The 22692-nt window shown below is 35.0% G+C and overlaps 1 protein-coding gene across 1 annotated transcript; it reads right to left on the reverse strand.

The window, feature by feature from the left end:
- Positions 1 to 18169: 18169 nt before the first annotated feature.
- LOC113292638 (squamosa promoter-binding-like protein 7) lies at positions 18170 to 22088 on the reverse strand. The gene is made up of 3 exons (XM_026541522.1): positions 20990 to 22088; positions 20741 to 20868; positions 18170 to 18919 (listed from the first exon to the last, which is right to left on the reverse strand). The coding sequence occupies exons 1-3, from the start codon at positions 21703 to 21705 to the stop codon at positions 18471 to 18473; spliced, it is 1293 nt and encodes a 430-aa protein (XP_026397307.1). The 5' UTR covers positions 21706 to 22088; the 3' UTR covers positions 18170 to 18470.
- Between the last annotated feature and the right edge of the window lie 604 nt (positions 22089 to 22692).

Raw genomic sequence — 22692 nt, forward strand, 5'->3', positions numbered from 1 at the left:
CAATTCATACTACCAATAAAGTTAAGCCTATGCATTTTACTACACCTAATCAAGCCCACTATATATGTCCAAACTGCGAGATCTACATAAAACTTGCCTGACCAAGTGTAAATCAATTCTTACCGTTGTAAGAATCCCTTAAAGCAGATTTTTCAGTATTTTAGAAGTCACAGTCATAAGTAAAACCATCCTACATTGATGTTAAATCCAAATTTTGAGCTAGTCAATTTTCAAGTACATCATACAATTATAATAACCAATTAAAAATTGCAAAAGCACAAAATAATCTAGGGTAGATAAGATAAATAATCCATGCACAAACTTGAAGGAAACCCACAGTATTGCGCAAAGAATAGAACATAAAGAAACTGTTCAAAGTTCAAGGCATAATCAAATTGTTCACATTTTAAGATTATAAATTATACAATGTAAGCCCGTTTTTTTCAATCTAATATATAGTGGATTTTTTTATAAATAACCATTGCGGCGACAGCTTCCCTTATGCATGATTATGGGCTCCACAAAACCCCAAGAACTTCTCCATCAATTCGAAACAAATAAAATTGTGCATAAATGAATTAAATATCCAAAAACAATCCACGGTTCAGCTAAAAATAGCTTTCCCCTTGAAAACAATGCTTAAGCATACCTTGATCCTGAGATTTTCGATAGCTCGCATATCTCTTGATCCACAGTTCATATGTCGAAGTCCAGTCCTGATATGCCAATTGCAGATAAAACAACTATACTATAGAATGATTTAAAGTAGAAAATTGGGGAAAAAGTATATGCAGAAACAGGAGATAACAATGCCAAAAATTAATAATAAAAGGATATGTATTTGTTAAAGAGGAAAGCAATAGCAAATGATACACAGTTGACGAAACCATATGCATTCGGTCAAGGATGAAAGCAATATAGCGACAGCCAACATAACCAATTCAACCATTATGACAACCAAGTTCAGCGATAGTCTGAAATTGATATACTAATTCAGCACGTCCATTTCAAGGCATCACAAAACTGAAAATTATCAGAGATGGTTTAATATAGGAAAATGACACACACCACCATAAATTATGAATACAACTATGCTTAACTTTGTACGACATAAAGCAATGCCCACACAATTTCTCAAATGCAACAAAAGATAAATGTACAGAAAGGGATATACAAAAAACTAACATCTATTGGATGCCTATTACATATAGATCTTAACACACCATATCATTATTGAATTCAGGAATCTACATGATATTGGCCTTGGAGTGTTCTCAGTATTTGTTATAACAAAAACATGTAGGGAAGTAACAAACTGCAGCATACAAACACGTGGTGTAAATCTAAAGAACTTGGTATGCCAACTACGCTACTCTTGACATGTAGAATTTGGAAGATAAACTCTAGATGACATTCTAACCAAAAATATTAAGGTACATATACCTACATCATGGGTTATCTTATAATCAGTCATAGGTTTTATTCTAGTAGTAATACGGTGGAAGGAGTCTCCTCACTGAGAGTTTTTTTATAATGAGACACACCCAGGGAACCAAAATGAAAATATTGTAGTAACAGAAATTATGCATTAGAAGGCTAGAACCAAACAACAAAAAAGAACATCAAGATATTTAATGTTGAACCAAATATAAATGATACAAAATTACCAATTTGAAATTTCGAAGAGAGGTTTGATTTTTATGAAACCCTAATTTGTGAAGGGAAATCAGGTCAATTGAGCTTTGTAGAGCCCGAAAAATTCAAACTGCATCCTAGTGGGGACGAAGATTAGACAAACTTTTTTTTTTTTTGAAACCAACGTATTAAAAAGTGGAAATATAGGAATTTTCAATTTACAGTCAAACACTTAGCTTAAAATTAACAAAATATCGTTCAACAAAAGTATTAAAGTTGTACCTTAACCTCTACTATCTTCCTAATTTTTAGCAGTAGACAGTGATCTTGATGGTTCTACGTGACTCACCAACAAACAATCGCTGGAAATTGGAGCAAAACAACAAACCAATTAGCTATAACTCATCGGAGCATAAACCCTACTCAACTTCCTTACGTCCATCAAAAGGAGAATAAAAAGGCCCACCTAAGAAAAATGAAATGGAAAAATAAGAAGTGGCGAAAGAAATAAGAACCCTAGTCTTGGAAAACCTAAATGACAGAAAGTAATACCTGAGATTGATGTTCTTTCATCGTCTGTCTATTTGGTTTATAGCTAAGTATTAATTCTGTTGATTGTCAAGAAGAAGAAACAGCCGGTGCCTCATTGTGTGTAATATTGAGGTGGTTCAATTCCACTTCCATTAATTGCGAAGAATAAGAAACAGCTGTGACATTAAGTTGGTTTGCGCATATTAGTGCCTCCATCTGGACCGTCCTTTATAATGCCTAAATGTAAAGTTAAGATACATATTAATGGATCAATCTAGACCGTCCTTTATGTATTACTATATATGACCGTCCATGGAGAAAAACACCATTGTCCTTTATATTATAGATTTGGACTAATTTTAAATCAAGAAGGTTATTTGTATACTTTCCATATATTTTTCAAATAAATAAAAGACTAATTTGTACCTAGTTGAATGGATTGGAACTAACTAGCACATTTAGATAAGATTTTGGACTAAACCATATTCTTCCCAATTGGGTGGCGAACAGGGGCGGAGCCAAATTTCAAAAGAGGGGTGCAAATCAAAAACAAAACACCACAAAACAAATAATATTACAGAATTTTTTTCACATTGCGCATGAGCACATAAACGACGACATGTTAATGAGTTAATTCTTCGTAGCAGCAGTACAACTTGATGCAATCTAAATCTCATTTTTGGTATTCTTCAAAGAATCAAGTGTTCATCAATTCTTTGTAAATTCTTTTTGTTAAAAAAGGTTTTAGGGTTTTCCCCCTAAACACTATTAATTTTGTTAAATAGTACCACATCGCCTAGGGAAATTTAGGTCCCGTGCTTAATAAGTCTCGGGCAATCCTAACCTTGCAAGCCGGTTTTCGAGGTTAGTTAGCCCGGGGATTCCTAACATGGTATCAGAGCCAGGCCCCTCTCAACGCTACCCGTGTGTCCGTGTTTCCCTACCACTCTGTATCCCCGCAAGTGTGCGTATGTGGTTTCCGTACCACTCTGTATCCCCGTCAGTGTGTGTTCGCGGCTTCCGTGCTACTCCGTCAGTGTAGTCCTAGTCGTTGGGAGGGGTGGGGGTGGGTGGGTGTTAAATAGTACCACAACGCCTTAGACAACCTAAGTCCCGTGCTTAACAAGCCTCGGGAGATCCTAAACTTGCAAGCCGGTTTTCAAGGTTAGTTAGGCCCGGGAATTTCTAACAAATTTCACCCTACCACTAAATTTTTGGATGAAAATATCCTTGTCATCCGCTTGTTCGTTTTATATGGGAAATCTATGACTTTGCTTATGTCCACACAGATCTAAATTTCTCAAGCATAAATCTAAATGTATATTTACTTCGCTAATTAGCATAAACTTTAGATGATCCATTTTAAGCATATTAAAATTTTGGGCTAAATCTTAAGTACACATATTAGATTATTTAGTTATTCTGTTCGGGTGGCTTAAGCATGCATATTTAGTTATTCTTTTTGGTTGACTTAAACATGCATACTTAGTTATTTTGTTTGGTTGACTTAAACATGTATTGTTTGTTTTTCTGATCGGCCAGTTGAGCATTATTTCATCGTGAAATATCTAACCAACAAGATCAAAAGAAATGCAAATCAACATAAAAGACGAAAAAAGAAGATTATTTTTGCACATATCTGTATAAGCAACAGTCAAATGGAAGATCGGATGATTTTAAAAAAAGTAAAAGCAAATTGTCTTTGTGAATGTTGGGATAGTTTTGTTAAATACTCATGAGAATACAACTTATGAGAACAATTTATGAGTATACTTCGAGTTCCTCTATGGTCTTGCATGTGTTTGTTTTGCACCTTTGTTATTGAAGATCCGTAGCGATAACAATTTATGAGAATACTCAAAGATCTTTGTTAGAATGAAAAAAATCACTCCACTCGTTGGTTGTTATACATAAACATAGTATTTATACCTTCCTCAAAGTTCAGTTGCACCGCAACTCTGAAGCAATTGTCAATACTTACATCTTTTGCAAAATAGATAAAAGGTATAGACGATAATCCACTCCCACTTACATAATGCTCCGCAAATCCATATGTTGTAGTAAGATACTACTTAATAATTCTCCCTCTTTCTGTCAACAAAATTGGCAAAGGAGAAAAACATGGATCACAATGAATAAAAAAAAAGAAGGCCAAGTCTAGAAACACATACCAGCTTTTAGTTTAGACAATTTTACCAAGAAAACTCGACTTTGCATCACGGAGACGTATAGGTACAAGAATCTCCTACAATTCCATGTTCGCTTTCCCTACAAAGATATTACATTTAAGTACAAGTTCAAAAGAACTCTCCCCCATTTGATGGCATTCCCGAAAGAACAACATGAGCGACCTTTACTCTAATCAAAAGCGAAGGATTTTCTTTGGATATTAACAAACTTACTCGCCAGCTACGAACAAAGTAAATTTGTAATCTAATATTTTTTTCTCTTCTTGCCAGTTACAAATAAAGAAGTTAAAAATAGCGATTTTAATGTTAGAGGCACTAAGATACAAAATTTTCGCGGGAAAAATAATCATAGAGAAAAACTATTCTCTAAGCCAGTTGCGAACAAGAGAACAATTAGTACGATATGACTCGACATAAGAATTACAATTTCTCTATCCATGTGCGAACATGGAGATTAAAATTCACCACTTTTCCCCCGGCGGTTATACAATCAAGGAAGTACGTATATTCCTAGAGAACATCTTACGGAATCATGTAGTTGTATATTCACAAAAAGTGTAATCGTGGAGAGATCAATACTGCAAGTATCAAAATAGTTTACTCCTATTTTGTAAGAGTTAAGAGCTTAACCTGTGAGAAAATATGGGATGTATGATCTAATCACCAGAACATGATGATAGCATAGAAGAAAATATAAAAACGTCATAAAAATTAGTTATGAGTGATGGTTTTAGTGTCACTAAAATATTGTGTTAGCTAAATCCCCAGAAGTTTCAGAATAGGTTATTTGCAACACCTGACATTGTGTCGCAAATATTTATTTTTAAAATAAAAAATAAATAAAATTTATATGATTTTCGCAACGTTTTTAAGCGTGAGAAAATTATTATTTTTTAATTCTTAATTATAAAGGATAGGGGTGTAAATTCGGGCAGGACGGGCCGCCCGACCCAAAAACTAAGACAGGTCGGGCAGGCCAGGCTTAATATTTGTGAGCCCTTAAACAAATTCAGGCCGGACAGGCCGGGCACAAGTAGATAATTTGCTACCCAAAGCCCGCTTTTTATACGGGCAGGCCAGATCGGGCCGGACAAGCCACTATTTTTTTTTATTAAGTTTAAATTTTCAAATGAACGGTATTAAATACAATATCCTTTGCTTTCCAACATCGCATATCGTAAGTGATAGTATTATTTTATATTTAAATTACACTGACAAATTTTTAATTTTAGCCTATAATAAATAATTAATTAGTGTACAATAAACTTTCTAATAAGAAAATATATTACCATTAATGTTTTGAAAAGGTTAATTATAAGTAAAAACAATTATATATTATATTTTTCTTGACACAAAGTTGACAATTATAAAATTGTAACTTTTAAGTCTTTTTAAGAGGATATTAAATGATTAATGGCACATAGAAGGCTTTCAGGCCGGGCACCAGGCCGGGCATCATAATTAATCGCAAATCCCGAGACCTCCAATAATTTAATCCAGGCCGGTCTGGGTGGTCCATGACGGGCCATAACAGGCTTTGGGCTACTTCGGGTACAGGCGGGCTCGGGCGGATACAGGCAGGCCGAGTATTTTCGGGTATTATTTACACCCCTAATAAAGGATGCCTGAGTAGGCTTTTATATTACAAAACGAAAAGATGTCATTAAAATAATTATTATTTTCTATAATATGATGATAACACTCAAATATGTCACACTTACTAACGACGTTGTATAGTCGTTTAGAATAATATATTTTTACATGCACTCTCATCTGTTGTAAATGAGCTCATATATTACCAACATTTTATTATGTTGGTAAAACTCTTTATTTTCCACTCAATCTTGTTGTTACGATATTAACATTTATGCGATGCATGCATCTATTATAAATACATTTTTACATTATCGATAATATAAAATGTTGTAAATACAATGATTATCCTTGACGTATATATTGCACAATATTATGTTTTTTATTTTAAACGTTTTCATATGTCGTAAAAAAATAATTTATAATTTTTCATATTACAACTACAAGTTCAACGTCTTAGCTGATTAGAATATATATGATTTGAGTTTTTTTTTTCCTAATTTTGCATCCACTACGATGCTTATTGATGTTGCACAATTTTGCTATGGTCGCCTAGAGTAAACTATATTTTTTTAACGTGAAATTAGCTTCGTGGTACATCTCCTTTCCATACTCTATTATTTTTAGTTTGTTTCTAGCATCTTCGAAATTTTGTTTACTACTATAGTTCAAAATGACAACTTTCATTAAAATGACAGGTTAACGTATCCAAACAACTAGCAATCAAGATCTTTTGCAAAAAGAAAGAAAAAAAAAGTCTACAACACAAAAAAAAATGTAGTTGATAAAAAATATTCTTTAATCAATATCACTATCACCACCTGATATAATACCTTCATCTTCACTACAATATTCACTCAAAAGACCATCTTCACCTTCAAGTTCTTCTTCTTCAATATAGTCCTCGGAACCTTCAAGATCAGCAATAACAATATCTATATCAACTTCTTCGGCGACGACATCATTTCTACACCAACTTGAATTAGTAAATTCCTCATTGCAACTTGATGCATTTTCAGAATTATCTTGGATGATGTTTTCTATTGTGAAGTGTTCATCTTGCTGATACACCTAGTCATTGTTTGGTTCTGGCCCAACCTATTTCTCTAAGACATCATAGACATTCTGAGGCATTACATGCTGAACAACATGCCATTTTCTGTGCAGTTTAAGGTCTTTAAGGTAGAAACTTGTTCCACTTGATCAGCAATCGCAAAAGGATCGTTTTTGTGCCATGTCTGAGAGAAGTTAAGACTAGTGAAATGGCTTTCAGCGACAATATTTTTCCTTCTCTTTTTGGTGTCCCACCAATCACATCTGAAAAGAAAACCTTTATTTCCATACATGTAACTTAGCTCTAAGACATCTGTTAACACACCATAAAAATCAGCAACATTAGACTGGTGTTCCCCCTTTACTACAACACCATTATTCTGTGTTCGCAAGGTTACTTCCCGGTCCCTTGTATGAAATCAAACTGCATTGGTGATACACCCATTATATCGCGCTACACGTGGATAAGGGCCAACTTTTAGTGAATATATTTCGTATGAAACATTAGGAGAATTCTCTTCTCGTAAACTATTCACCTACAAAGTGATAAAACGTTAATTCAATGATAAAGTGTACAAAGTCCGATCAAGTTGGGTACAAAACCACAATAAAAATAACAAGAACCAAATAACATAAAGACACTCAATGTGTAATAAGAATTTAGGAGGAAGTCTTAAAAGTCAAGATATTAAATTAAAAAATTGGCAATTAATAATATATAATAAAAATATTGGCGTCACATCTAGGTGCTTGCTGGTCATCTTCTTATTTTAAGATTATGTGTATATATCTTGGCTAACACGCATCTCATTTTTTCATTATCACCGACAATTCAAAATTACCCGTTCCATTTATAAATATACAGTATAATCGAGATAAAAATTAGTATCGACTACGTAGATATTCAAAATTATCTAAAATACTCCTCATCCAACTAACACAGTCTATACCCATGAATATACTAAGTTTCAGATATACATCTTTTTACAACAGTATGCTACGTACACTACTAACGGTGGTTTCAGATTATGACAGCAACAACGGTAACATCTAGGTATATAAAATAATCTAATTTAGTACTTACCCATTCTTCAAACCATTTGGAAAAATAATTTTTGTGTCAATCTCCACATTACGAGGGTCTTCATTTTCTAGTTCTTCCATATGTTGACTGCATAAGCATTAATATATAAAAACATCATTCTTTTAATTATGCATAAGCATTATAAATAACTTCGTTCTAAGTTATATCCACTTACTCAATGTACGGTAATAGATCTCTCGTATTGTTCAGAACACAAAATCTGGCTTTGTTGATATTTTTCAAGTCTAACATCACGTTTTTAGCAGCTCCAATCGATCGAACATCATTTGAGAAAACACTCATTCCCTTAACTGGTTGTCTAGATCCACCATCGTGATTTCGATCTTCCCGGTTGAAACGTGTTTTAATTCCATGTAGATACACAGCGCAAAAAGTAATACATTCGTTGTTGATGTATGCCTCGGCAATGGAACCTTCAGCTCGTGCTCTGTTTCGTACATATTGCTTTAGTGTGTGTAAATACCTATTTCAAGATCAGACTTTGATTCAGTGAAAGACAATATAATAGAGAGATTCAATAAGTTCAAATTTACTTGTCTTATAATCAAAAGCAAAAGCCACGTCAGGTTTAGTAAAAAGTACGATTTGGAAAATTATCTAGTATGGGTAGATAGCATCATCACCACTTTGTTTGATCACTTTGTAAAATATATATATATCACTCGATTTTGTATCTGATAACTTGTGATTGAATCACATATACAGACAGATCACCAATCAACTGAATTTAAAAAGGCAAGCTACGTATGGAGATGTTTATAATAGGTGGCATCAGTGAAGGTTTTACGTAATAGTAATCGTATTTAGAAACATGAACATCAACTGATAAAGATACTCAAGCAAAGTAGTATAACCTCAAAACATGAGAGTAATTGTGATACTAATTACCTTTCAATTGGGTACATCCAACGATATTGCACGGGTCCACCAAGAATAACTTCATGTTATAAGTGAACTATCAAGTGGACCATAACATGAAACAATGTTGGTGGAAAAAGTTGCTTCAACTTGGATAGTAGTACAGATACATCCTTTTCCATTTTCTCTAGTATTTCCAGTCTTAGTGTCTTCGAACACAATTCCTTAAAGAAAACACCAAGCTCAACTAATGCACCGGATATATTTTTCGGCAGGAAATCACGCAATGAAATATGAAGAATCCGTCGTAGAAATACATGACAATCATGGCTCTTCATTCTGGATATCTTACCATCTTTTTCCTTTACACACTGAGCAATGTTTGAGCCCGTCAGGAAACTTCATCGACTTCAACCACTCGCATAATATTTTTCTCTCTGGAACCGATAAAGTATAAGATGCAGGTGGCTTAAGTAACTTGTTACCTTTCTTAGTTAGATGTAGATCCTTCTTCAAACCCAATCTTTCCAGGTATGCTCTAGATCTTGTGGTATCTTTAGTTTCTTCTCTATGTCCATCAACGTTCCTACAATACTATCACAAATATTTTTCTCCACATGCATAACATCAACGTTGTGCCGCAATTTATTAGTCTTCCAATATGGCAATTAAAAAAAAAATACTCTTTTGGTCCAATTTAACTCAAAATCGTAATGTTTTCTCTTTTTGGTGTTTGGGTGCCTTCCCAATTTAACTCAAAATCATAACAATTCTAGCCTCTACCCATCTATCTGCTAAGATGGGGAGTCTGTCTTATTTGTCATGGTTGGGGACCTGTATATTTCAAGTCTTGTTTATTGATTTGGGTACGGTCTTGATTCTTAGTAGCAGTGTAGTACTAGTCATACAACATCATATAGGCACCTTATAATATTTCAAGTCTTGTTTATCCAGGATGGAGAAGGCTGCAGAAAAAGGTAGTGCAATTGCAGCTGTTGTGGGACAGGTGGAACGCAAGTGGGGAACAATTGCAGCTGCTGGTTGGTTTTTCTTGGCAAACAATCTAGTTGTTGATGTTAATGTTGTCATTTTCATTCAGCTCATCATGGTTTTTGTTCCATCTTTTTGGGAGTTAAACTGGTAGAAAACCTTTGTTTAAACGGTTAAAATAATTGCTAAAGATATGGAATTTTGATGGTTTATCTGCACAAACAGGTAAATGGCAGTGATTGCTTATGTGATGGAGTTCGAAGGAAACTATGGACCACATCTCATTATTGTATCTAATAATGTTTCAGTTAATTGTTGGATTCCACCCACCCAAGGCCTAAGAGGTCTAAAAAGTCATGTACTTGTTTTCATATTCTGAAAATTATGATGTTGACTTTTTTCCCCCAAAAGTGCTAATTACTAGTAAAGACAAGATGAATTTTTTAAGTCAAAGAGGTGCCCTCCTACTGCAATTTGTTAGATGTGCACTTACTAAATATTTAGCTATATTTAGATTGTATATACTGAGAATATATTGGATATATATATAAATTGTGGTTAATGATTTTATTTTTACTTACTAAATATTGGGCATGAAATATTTTTAACCGTGGAAAAAGTCTTTTACTAGTCCGCCAAAAGAAAAAAGACATTCCGCTAAAATTTTCTTGATATTTCAAAAAGTCCGCCAAAATTTTCATTTGGTATAGATTGTGACCAAAATCTTCGGATAACTGATCACGTTTCCTTTTTACACTGAAGCAAACCTCTTTTCATGTATAACAAAAAAACTCAAGTACGAAACCCTAAATCTGAACTTGAAAGAGGTAACCGTCTTAACCTTTGATTTTGATCTTTAATTATTATTTTTCATCTTAATTATTATAAGTAAAAATCAGTATCGCTAATTTCTCATCCTAATTATCAGGATCCCTAATCTCTCCTACTAAAACAGAGATCTATTTTGGGTTTGTGATCAGTGAATCACAATTGGTATTTGAGAGGGATTATTGATTACTTTTTTTTTGTGCTGAAAACTCGAGAAAAGACATCTTGTGGTGATTTATCAAAGTTTCACTTTAAACTTATTTCTTCAATTTTTGATTTTTAATCTCTGATTTTCTTTTTTGTTCTTTTATTAATTTGGCTTTTGAGTTTCTACTGTTCTTTCTTGTTTAACCTTGATGCTTATGGTTTATTTTCCTTCCGGTTTGTTGATCATCTACTTTTGTGTTTCATTATCAGGAGTAATACCAATTTTAATCAAGTGATAATGGCACCAGGTGGAGTTAGACCCCCTCGCACATCAAAAGCAGCCTATCAGTTGTCACGCACTGGTAATTGAGTTAATCACATACCTACAAATTATTTTTTTGAAATTATTATGTTTTTTTTTAGGACACCACTGAAGGCTTATATTAGAAAAAACAAGAATATTTGCACATCAATGGTTGGAAGTCGGGCAACAATTTGCGCTCCAACATCTTTTTTAATAATAATACCTAATCTATGGAAAAGAGAACTACCAGTTTTATGATTAACATCATATCTACCAAGGCAATTTCTCAAACGCTTTAGGAAAGAAATAGTGTTTTCACTCAATTCACCTAAGGTGGTGAAAGCCAAAACTTGGAAGCCATAACCATGTGTTGTGCATTGGTCAAAGTATTTGTGCAATTTGCGCCTTACAGCAGCCGAGATTGCATGGCTTGGTGTGAAAAATATAGTTCTAGCACTTGTAAACGGAGAGACCCCTGTGACATCAAAGCAAACATTTTTACCATCCTCCCAATTGTAGACAAGAATATCAGCTGGATTCCAAGTTTTTTTTTTTTATTTTTTTTATTTTTTTTATCAGAAAACACATTATTATCTTTTTTTATTTTAACTCTCATATCTCTTGAAAAATATATCTGCCAAAGATTCACAAAGGAGGAAGAGGAGACGATCTTAACGCAAATCTTAATAATAATAATCACATAAGGAAAACCAACGAAAAGCCTACAATAATGATCAGACCAGGTAAAAAGATTCCAACCGGGGATTGGGCCACTGAGTTCCTAAATGAAATAGGGATTACCGTCAGAAAGTTCGCACCATGGTCGACTTGTCCCAAATGGAAGTCAATTGAAAAATCAGATCTGAGGAAATTTTATGATCTCATATTGGTAATCAGATCTGAGGAAATTTTATGATCTCATATTGGTAATCATATACTTTTGTTGAATCATTTTAATGTTCCTACTACTCTGTTCTTCTTGCACATACCATGGCTTTATTAATTACAACTCTTTTTGCGTGGTTTCTTTGTTACTGGTGTTAACAGAATTTTGTTTGGTGATTGTAAACTTAGGAAAAATTCACTATTGATCTACATGTAGTGCGCATTCAGAAGGCGGTCAACACAATGTTAGCAAATGAGTACAGACAGTTTAGATGTACACTTCACAAACATTATGTGCAATATAAAAAATATAGAATAGAACGGGAAAACCCGCATCATCAGGTAAAGAAGGAGGACTAGGAGAGACTTTGCACTTGGTTTCTGTCTGATCAGTTTCAAGTAATATTGGTGTTCAATCCTTGTTGTATTTATAAGATTTATTTGTGGTAGTCATATTAATGGTGTCCAGTACTAGTCGTATTTATAATATCTATGTGTAATATTGTTCGTCATGTAACTCTCTTCTTTGGATTTGAATGCAGACAAGTAGCACTCAAGGTAAACAAATCCGAGAAGCGAATACAACCAATCACTGTACGGGGTCAAAACCTTTTGCGCGTTGTAGAGAGGAAAAGGTAATTGTGTTGTCTTTGTTACTCTTTTATAAATTTATGGTTAATACCGTATCTATTTTTTATTTTTTTGGGAAACCTTCAGTGTGATCTAGAAACAGGTGAAGTTGTTGAACAAATTGAACTCTACAAGTTAACTCACTGCAAAAATGATTTTTGGGACTGTCACACGGATGAGGAGAACTAAATAATACAAGGATTTTAGTTGTGATTTTCTTATAATTTTTTTTTATCTAAGATTTATTATTTAGTTTTAGCTTATGTTATGTTATTTATTGTTACTTATTGTGTAGGGTAAAATGCTTGAACTCCGAGATGCGCCTACACCCGAAGGTTCAACACCCTTAACCGATGCTCAAATATGTGAGAAAGTGTTAGGTGTAAGATCCGTTTATGTCAAGGGTCTTTGTCATGGGTATGAAAAACCTAGCTCGTCAAGCATTAAATATAATGTGGAGTTAGGCGAAGCACTTAGGCGGGCAGATGAAGCAGATATGAGAAATAAGGAACTTGAAGAAAGAGTTGATGAAAAAAATCACACAATACGGGGGTTGGTAACTGACACAATGGATATAAGAAGAATGTTACTTGAAATGCAGAGAAATCGTCAAAGTATTCCAGAGAACCTTCAAAATACTCCTGAGAACCATCAAAGTACTTCTTGAGATGATTGTTAAGGGACCACCATTTGAGATGTGCATATCCGTTTCAGTTGTTTAGCTTTATGTTTCACTTTCGAAATTTGTAGTGGTATCATTTCTTTTCTTCAGTTGTTTAGAATTTTAAGTTTCTTATTTAGTGGTGTCAGCTAATGAACAATGCAGATCTTTTCTAGTAATGATTTGCTTCTTTTCAGAAAAAATTAATGGTCGACTTTGATGAATTACAATTTTTGAGTAAATATGAAACCGACTCATATAAATTTGTAATAATATGTCACAGATAATTCCTACCCTCTCGAACAACATACTAACAAATGCATTGCAAATGAGACCTTACTCAATAGTACCAATCGCGACCCTTGTGAGCGTTGCAAATGAGTATATATATGCCACGATTATAAACGTCGCACATACTATGTTTATATCTACAAAAATTATGTGTGGAAAATGTAATTCTTTATGACATAATAATACGTAGCAAACAATTATTATTCACGATATCATTATGTGTTGAAAATAACATATATTGACGACAAGTTTATCTGCTGCACAAAAATATATTTGTGACGATCAAATATTTGTGACGATATTTTTCATTGAAGAAGCCATGTTTTGTTGTAGTGTGAGTAAAATAGAATGGTTTCAGTCTTCACATACCTGATACAAAAGTTCACCAAATATTTTCGTCGATCTTTAATCTTCGAGGATGATGTCTGATACTCAACTACCAAATTCTAACATAGTTCGAGACTTGACTTAGTAAAGATTGTGGGTTCAACTGACCCATCTAAATTCTCAAAAGAATAAGGTTTAGTCTGATGGGTTTTCCATAAATCCCATCTTAAATTGTATACATACACGGAAAAACTATCCTGATGGGTTACAACATAAACTAACTTGTAATCGCCATCATAACAGAAATTTTTTGGCCGACTGACTGTTAAGTAGGGTGAATCAAGTATCCTTTTATACTCTTTAGTGGTTGGATTCCAGAGATTAACGAATTCTATAACATCATTATGATGCAGTAAGCAGACCAAACCGTTGCCAGAACCCCAGAAACCAACTAACTTTGCAGATTTAAAGGGGTGATGCTCCATTACTACAGCTTTATCACAAAATTCACTGGTATAAATTTGAGATTCCTGAATCATCCTGTCATAACCACTAAAAATGAATCTAGGATTGTTGTTGCTTTTGAGTGTATAATTAAGACGTAGTTTAACAAAATCAGGGATGGAAATTATTGAAAACCATGTCGTAGAAACACACTTACACGTGAATGTTGATTTCACCGGTAATCTTAAGAAGATTTCAAGGTATAATTGATCCGGAAGACTTCTTGGTTTTGCTTCTTTCTTGTGTAGAACTAGATTCTTAAGTTTCAATAACAAAGATCCTCCTCCTTCAAACATTCTTCAAATCAAATTCTTATTTCACAACTTTGTTTATTTTGGAACGGACTAGAGCTACTAGAACAGACAAAGAGAAGAAATAATTAGGCTGCTAAAAGGAGAGGAGAATTGAATATAGAGCCTTAGTACAAAAAACAATGAGTTTACTTCTTGTAAGTGACTCTTCTCTGGCTCTTTAATAAACAATGAGTTTACTTCTTGTTAGATGGGGATTCCCAAGCGAAGTAAGAAAGTGAAAATAGTCTTTCAATGGCCTATGTGCAAGTTCAAGGCAGTCCTCTTGTCTGAACAAGACTCGGAAGCATGTGATGCATGCAAGAATGCGTCAGAATTAGCCTTAATGGCTTTATGCCCTTTGCAAAACTAGGGTGAGTTGAAACTGTGTGGAAGCTAAGTTTAAGGCGTCATGCTTGCTAAGCATGCTTGCAACTGCAAAAGTACGTGCATTTTACTAGCGAGAAGCGAAGTTTTGAGACCCAGTCACTAGTATCAAAGTTGCTTATAGGGGAGTTATTTCATGCGCGACTGGGCACCACGGGTGTAATTTTCCAGTATGTCTCATTGCAGTTGCCTACGTACCCTCCTATGTACCTTGAAGGGGTCAAGAACTAATCGTACTTCATCCACGTTGGGACAAGAAAATAAAGCCAACTCGTGTTGCAAGGACAAATTCCAAGCAAATATCTAGTATGTATAGGTCGAAGGGTTCTTTGCAAATGATGTGCAAGAATGTGTATCAATGGCATTTCCTTCGTGTTGCACCATGGTGGGGAAATTCTTAATTCGCAACGATGATGCCTAAGCATCATGAAGCTCTTTTGACTAAGCCACGCACCACAATGATGTTTGTGTATCATATAGGATTTACTGGGAAAGTTATGAAGCTATTAGTGCATCTTCGCTATATGCACTTTTGACCAACCAACCAACCCTCTCGCTATATATGTTTTATTGACATTTCTATAACTAAGAGTTGGGGAACACTTTGACATGCTTGCTTCACTATTCATGATCGTTGCCATGTATCTCTGAGTAATGCGTCATGATGGCGGTATTTCCATCTTTGGCCTGATGGCCAACTCAAGTATTGCACCATGATGATGCAATATCGCAATGGCCAACCTCGTATTGGTGTGAAGTGCCATCTATACTGCGCTTATCCATCCTTCCACTCGTTGATGCACCATGATGGTGCAAAATTGTTCTTGGCTAGCCACCACTAACGTAATACACCATGATGGTGCAATATTAGCTCTTGGCCAATATAACCTGTGTAATGCACCATGATGGTGCGATATTGACTCTTGGCTAATCTGCAACCGGTTGTTGCACAATAATGATACAACATATTTCTTGGCCAACATTCCCCTAAACGCGCAACCAATGCTTTTAGATGATGCTCCACCTCATGCAAATGACGCATCTTTGAGAATGCATCCTGTGAAAAATCCGGGTGTTACAAATAGAGCTTGGAAAATGCCTGAAAATCCATACATTAAACCAGTGTAGTCAAAATTGCTCTCCAAATCTGATTACTCGCCGAGTAATCGCTACTCGCTATATGACCGATTCGATTTCCGATTCCAAGCCATTTCCAGATTTGAGCGATTAAGATGCCCGATTTTGACGATTTAAACCGATTTTTGAGCAAAACGAGTTCGCGACTTTTCCGATTTGGCTTTGCATGCACCAAAAGCAGAAAATAAATTTTTCTCGTAACCTCTCATATGGGAGTTATCAAATGTAAACACCTCTAAAAACATGATAAATAAGTTTAGTATTACAGTGTTACGCATTTAATTACATGATAGTGTTAAATTTTTAAATTTAATTAGGTCCAAGTCATGACTCATGGGTAGCAATATATAAATCTCTAAAAAAAAACATGTTCCGAGTATTAGACCGAGTTTTTGGCAATTTCCAAGTCTGAACCCATCGTTCCTCGCTCCAAGTTCCTCAACCCATTAGGACTGAGAAACGATTTCGACTACTTTGCATTAAACTGAATTTTGATGCAGCATATAAAGATGAAACAAATGGTGTCGGTCTAATTTTAAAATTTTTTGCTTGAGATACAGATGAAATTAGATATTGTAAAACCCAAGCATCAGACCTTGAACAGGTTGAAGCTAAAGCACTCTTGGATGCTGGACTTTAAGCAAGAAGTAAAGGAGTACAAAAATTGCATTGCCAAAATGTTATCACCGTTTTGAATAGTAGATCAAATGCAATTAAGTGGACAAGAGAAATTTGATTATCGATTGTAGTAATATTTTGAACTCTTTTGTAACTTGGAAATGCACCCATATGCATAGAAATGCAGATCATGTTGCTAATTTTTTGGCTAAACATGGTATAACTTGTGTTTCGTTAAAGAATGGTCAAACAATATCTCTGTTCGGAGAACTCAATGTATCCATGGGGATAACCATATGTAATTTATTTCTATTCAATATATTTTCTTTTGTCTTAAAAAGAAAACATGAAAGGTGGTTTGTGGTGTGGGGCTGGACAGGGTACGTGTCCCCTTACTATAAAATGTGCACGTTATCTTGCGGGTGAGATTGTGCATGTTTGTTCAGTCCCATTTGTTGACCTTCTGCCTGACATGCCCGAGTTCCCTTTAAATGGTTTCCAGTGTCATCGGCTCTCAATATTAAAGGCGAAAGAACAGAAGTGCATCAGAATACTTATTGACAACATATCCTACTTCTCCAGTTAGCAAAATTCCAAGAAAGCAGGAAAAACAAAAACACAGTTCAGTTCGGTCAATTCACACAACTACCGCATAAATGGTAGTACGTAAAACTACACAGTATATAACGCCAAGTGAAACTTGTATTCTGAGCGTGTGAAATTAATGCCAGCACAAACTCAACTGTGAACGTTCCCATAGTACTGCTAGGACCACATTGCATTTGTTACACAATTGTACATTTTCTGGATTTCGAGAGCCAGACCAGACGACGCCGAGACCCATATAGTAAACTGCCACACTACCCCATCATGCAGCTGATTTGTCTCATTCTCTAAAATCTAGGAAACTATATAGTCAAATCTTTTAAGCATTTGGATCATCAACATCATATAGAATGGTGAAAGTGAAACCACAAAATTTATGCGCCAAATCTGAATCACGTTTAAAAGGAAGCCATTTATTACAGTCTTTTATGATTAAGACTGAATCAATGATTCAGTATTTAAAGTACTGCATCCACAAGAAATAAGATAGATAAAGCTGGAAGTTCATCAACTTTTATGAAAACATTAATGGTGAAAAACAGTGAAGGCTCATGACAATTTTACGAGTCTTCGCTCTTTAAATACTATACTGTTCCCAGCAGAAGAAAGAAAAGGAAAACAACCTCATTTATTACAAACAAAGTTACAACAAATCATCCAAATTTTTTAATTGGATGATATACAACTTAGAATAGTAGACAAGTTGATCTTCCTCCCTTCATGGTTGAATTGATCAACCAGTTACAAGTAAGTTTAAAATAGCATGCTAGATCAGTCTGAATTGCTGTTCTAGCAAAGCGAGACACTGAACAATTTTGTTTTGAGTTTCAAATAAAGAGAGGTAGTAATGACACGAATAATAACGAGAACGCCTGAAAGTTAACAACATACTTTTGAATCTTCACACAACATGGGTTCCCTCCAAAGACTTCCATATCTCGCAACATTCTTCCTCTTCTTCCTTAGTTTTCGACCTACCTGATAAGAATCCAAAAGGTGGACTTGGTGTCTGCATAAGGTCAAGGGTCACATGTGCATCTGATTGTTGAAAACGATTCCAGTTGGATGACCCGGGGAATTGGTTTTGGAGGGGAACTGTTGAGAGGATTTCCACTTGGGAATTATGATTTGTATGGTCCATTCCTTGTTGATGCCAGTTTTGGTCAAGGAGGAGCTGTCGAGCAAGGACAGCAGCACGATTTTCATCAATCAATTCTCGAAGTGCAGCACTGGATCGAGTAGAGAGATCAGATGGCGATACCCAAGAATTGGACTTAGATGACAGAAGAGAGTGAACACGTCCATTTGTTGGCGAGATATATGAGATTCTCCCATCTGTCGATCTAGATTCTGTTGAGAAGATTAATGTATGCTTTAGTTAGTTTTCTTTGAATAGTTTGAAGTTCACATTGCTGTGTATGGATAAAGATGCTAGAATGAAATTTATTTATCAAAGAACTTGTCAAGGATAGCTACAGTTCATTCCCATGTTAAGCATTTGAAACAGGATAATGACTAATTTATTTGACCCATGCACACACACAGCTCAGAAGACATTCATAGGTTTCCAAGAGAACTTGTAAATACAAAACCACAAAATGGTATCACATCTATAAATAAACCTTGTTAGACCAATTAAGCTATATATCCACATTTCATACGGTAGCATTAACTTTATATCTTATGATTATTGCACTATTAACTCTAAGCAATGTGGATAATTTAAGAGGAAAATTGCGGCAATTTGATATCAAATGGGTGTGAAAGGAACGTATATATCTTATGATTATTGCACTATTAGTCAAGATTGATAAATATATGTGAGGTTCAGACAAGATGAGTTGTCTACTTTGTGTGTTTGTATTGGGAGTTATTTCTGGTACTAAATTTGTTTCAGAAGAGATGATATTCAACTCCGAGACTTATGAACTCATAGAGAGGCTGACTGTGTGTGTGCACTGTGCAGGAACCTGATATGTTGTGAACTTAGAAATGAACACACATATTAATGAGAGAATAAAAGAAAAATGGAACATGCTAGGAAATTGCATGTATCCTGAGAGAGAGAAAAATAATGTAACTAAATAAAGACAAGATAGGGATGATGTTATATTAGAAACAAGGAAAGGCAGGTATAAACAAAACAAGGAAAAGCAGGTATAAATTACAAAACTTGACTTGGCTTGGATTGATAATGTGGCGATGACAGACATCATGCATATGCAATGATGGAGTTCAGCATCCCAATCTACAACTTGCTCTCTATTAGCTAGGATGTGTGCTACTCTTAAAAGAAAGAAGGGAAATGCATATAAACTAGAATGGTCTCATCATATGGTGTTCTTTGCTGCCCAATCAACATGCTACCAAAAAGACTAAATAGAAATGTTCAAGAAGCATTCTGGGGCAACATAAGCATAGCATCTAAAATTTGATGAGAAGATTTTTATGCATCAAATAAAAGAGTGTTTTACAAAGAGGGTGACCGCAATCGAACCTCAGTAGCTAATAAAAGCGAAAAACAATTTAAGCAAATTTGATGAACCAGAAGCTAGAAGTTAATTAGAACCAAGAAAGATAGCATCTAGAGAGCTTACTAGTGAAGCTAGGGTTTATGGCATGATGATGTAACACTGGCTCAAACATAAGTCCTATGACCATTTTCTTTCCTTCTGCTCCAATTTTTGTTCAAAACCCTTGAACAAAATTGCACTTAGGGACCTGATGTGCAAAATCACAGACACCCTAACTTCTAAAATATACATGGTTTACCACTCCACAATTACACATTAAGAAGAATAACAACCTTAGGGCTTAGTCTGCACTAGATGGTTCATGGTATCTTTCAAACCTATATGATAAAACACACCATCAAAATTTCCCTTAAAAAGATTGAGTGTCTCAGTTTAGGAAACAAGAAATCCTAGAAATAGTAATTCCAAACAATCTAATTGGCTAAGAACATTAATAGAGAAACAAGAAAGAGACAGATGAGCTGCAGATCCCAAAATACTATAGAGAGAAGAACTACTGGAATAGTCCAATTAATTAACTAACAACCACAAAATTAGTTCATCTCCATAAATAAAATACTAAACCCTAATCCATAAAATAATACTTGTAGCCAATTCAGAAATGAGTAAATAAAACACTATAAGAAATTAATACTACCTTGAGAAGAAGAGTTTCTGGAGGAAGTAGCATCACTAGAAGAACTCTTTCTCCTTCTTTCATTATGCCCAGCTAATCTTCTCCTACAACTCCTCTTTGAATCATCAAACTCTGATATCACATGAAACCTGTAGAAGAAGAAAAAACGTTAATTTTATGAATTGGAACCGCAAATAAGTAACAAAATACCACATTTCATGAAAATTAAGACTGGTATCGTAATCAAATTGTAGTAACATTGAAACCCACCTGCTACACTGTTGGCAAAATCTTTGTTCAATCCCAAGAACAACAACTTTAGGTGCTTTAGAATGCATCTCACAAACTTTATGCCTACGATGATAATCTTTAGCATGAATCAAAGCAACGTGACAACCTTCAACTTGACATCTGGGAACAACAACAGTTGATGAACCAATCAATCCAACACCAATTGATGATAATGATGAAGAAGATGGTCCACCACCTAGAACAGCAACATCAACACCATCATAAGATCTTCCTCTTTTCATCAAACCCATTGGGAATCCAGACACGTGTCTATCACCCATCACTGTTGGTCCACCATTATTAACATCCTCAAAATACTGTCTCTTCCCAAGCTTCAGACATGTCAAATGCGGGTCTGGGTGTAAATTGGATCCTCCTCCAGTGTACAAACTATGATGCAGCTGCTGATGATTATGGTAATGTAGGTTTGGATGTAGATTTAGGTGTTGGGTTTGTGAATGAGAAGAAGTAGGGTTATTAGAGAACATTGTAGCAGTAGTCCTGGATGTATTATTATTATACTTGTCCTCGTTACTAGTATTAGTGTAAGAATTGTTGTTGCTCCAAGAATTTGTCCCTAGTTCCCAAAAATCCCATGAGTAATTGTTACTACTACCGTTCTGTCCTCTCCCATTCATGTTGTTGTGATTGTTCTGGTGATTCTGGTGTTGATGTTGTTGTTCTTCATTTTCCATTTTAACTCTCTTCCACAAAGGACCTGTATTTGTAGTAGTAGTGTTTTCTTTCTTTTCTAACACCTTCTTTTTCTTTCTTTCTTCTGTTGTATCTAATTCAAGGATACGAAGTTACCCATATTTAGAGTTTTCATTTGTTGTGTTCATAAAAGAAGAAAGGTTTCTACTGTCTAGAGAGAGAGAGAGAGAGAAGAGAGCAGTGAAATGTCTAGTTCTGATCTCTTTCTTATCTAATTGGGTTACAGAGATGAGAGAGAGGGAGATCAAAATGATGATGGGGGTGCGTGTTCAGCTCCAATGGGGTTTAAGATAGAAAGAACAAATACCAAAAAGCTGCAGCAAAGTGAGTAAGAGAGAGAGATGTGAGTGATTGCTGATTAGTGATCACTCCTCCTTTCATTTACTGGCTGGATGGCTGGGGTGAAACTAGGACTCTATAGAAGAAAGAGGGTGTGTGTGATTGCTGCGTAGATTGGAGGGGTATAGTAGGTTCTGAGAACGCACGTGGCAAAGTGAGAAATTAGCCGGACACGTGGACTGAAATGATTCGGTTTTACGTCAGGGGTTTTAAGACAGTAGAGTTGGTTTTTACGGAGAATGGGTCATTTGTCCAAATATTTTTAAATCACGGTTCAAATGGACGAGTAAAAAATAGTTTGGGTGAAATGGCCAAAGAAAAAAATAGCAAGGATGAAACTGGATTCATCCTAGCTTAAATATAAAAAATAGCAAGTATGAAACTGGATACATCCTGTGTAAATTAAAAATATGAAAAAATATTTGAATATGGGCACGATGAAACTGGTTACATCCTGCCTATTTTTACATTTTTGTCCATTTAAACAGTATCAAAATCTAACTGTCCATTTCACCCAGAAATTATTGATTTTGGTCTTTTTAACCAATTTTGTGTGGTTTTTAGTAGTGGATAAAGAAAGAAAGAGAGCCAGGGTGTGTTGACAAGACTAGAGAGGGAGGGAGCATTTA

The sequence above is a fragment of the Papaver somniferum genome, chromosome 7 (assembly GCF_003573695.1).
Source record: "Papaver somniferum cultivar HN1 chromosome 7, ASM357369v1, whole genome shotgun sequence".
Taxonomy (NCBI): Eukaryota; Viridiplantae; Streptophyta; class Magnoliopsida; order Ranunculales; family Papaveraceae; genus Papaver; species Papaver somniferum.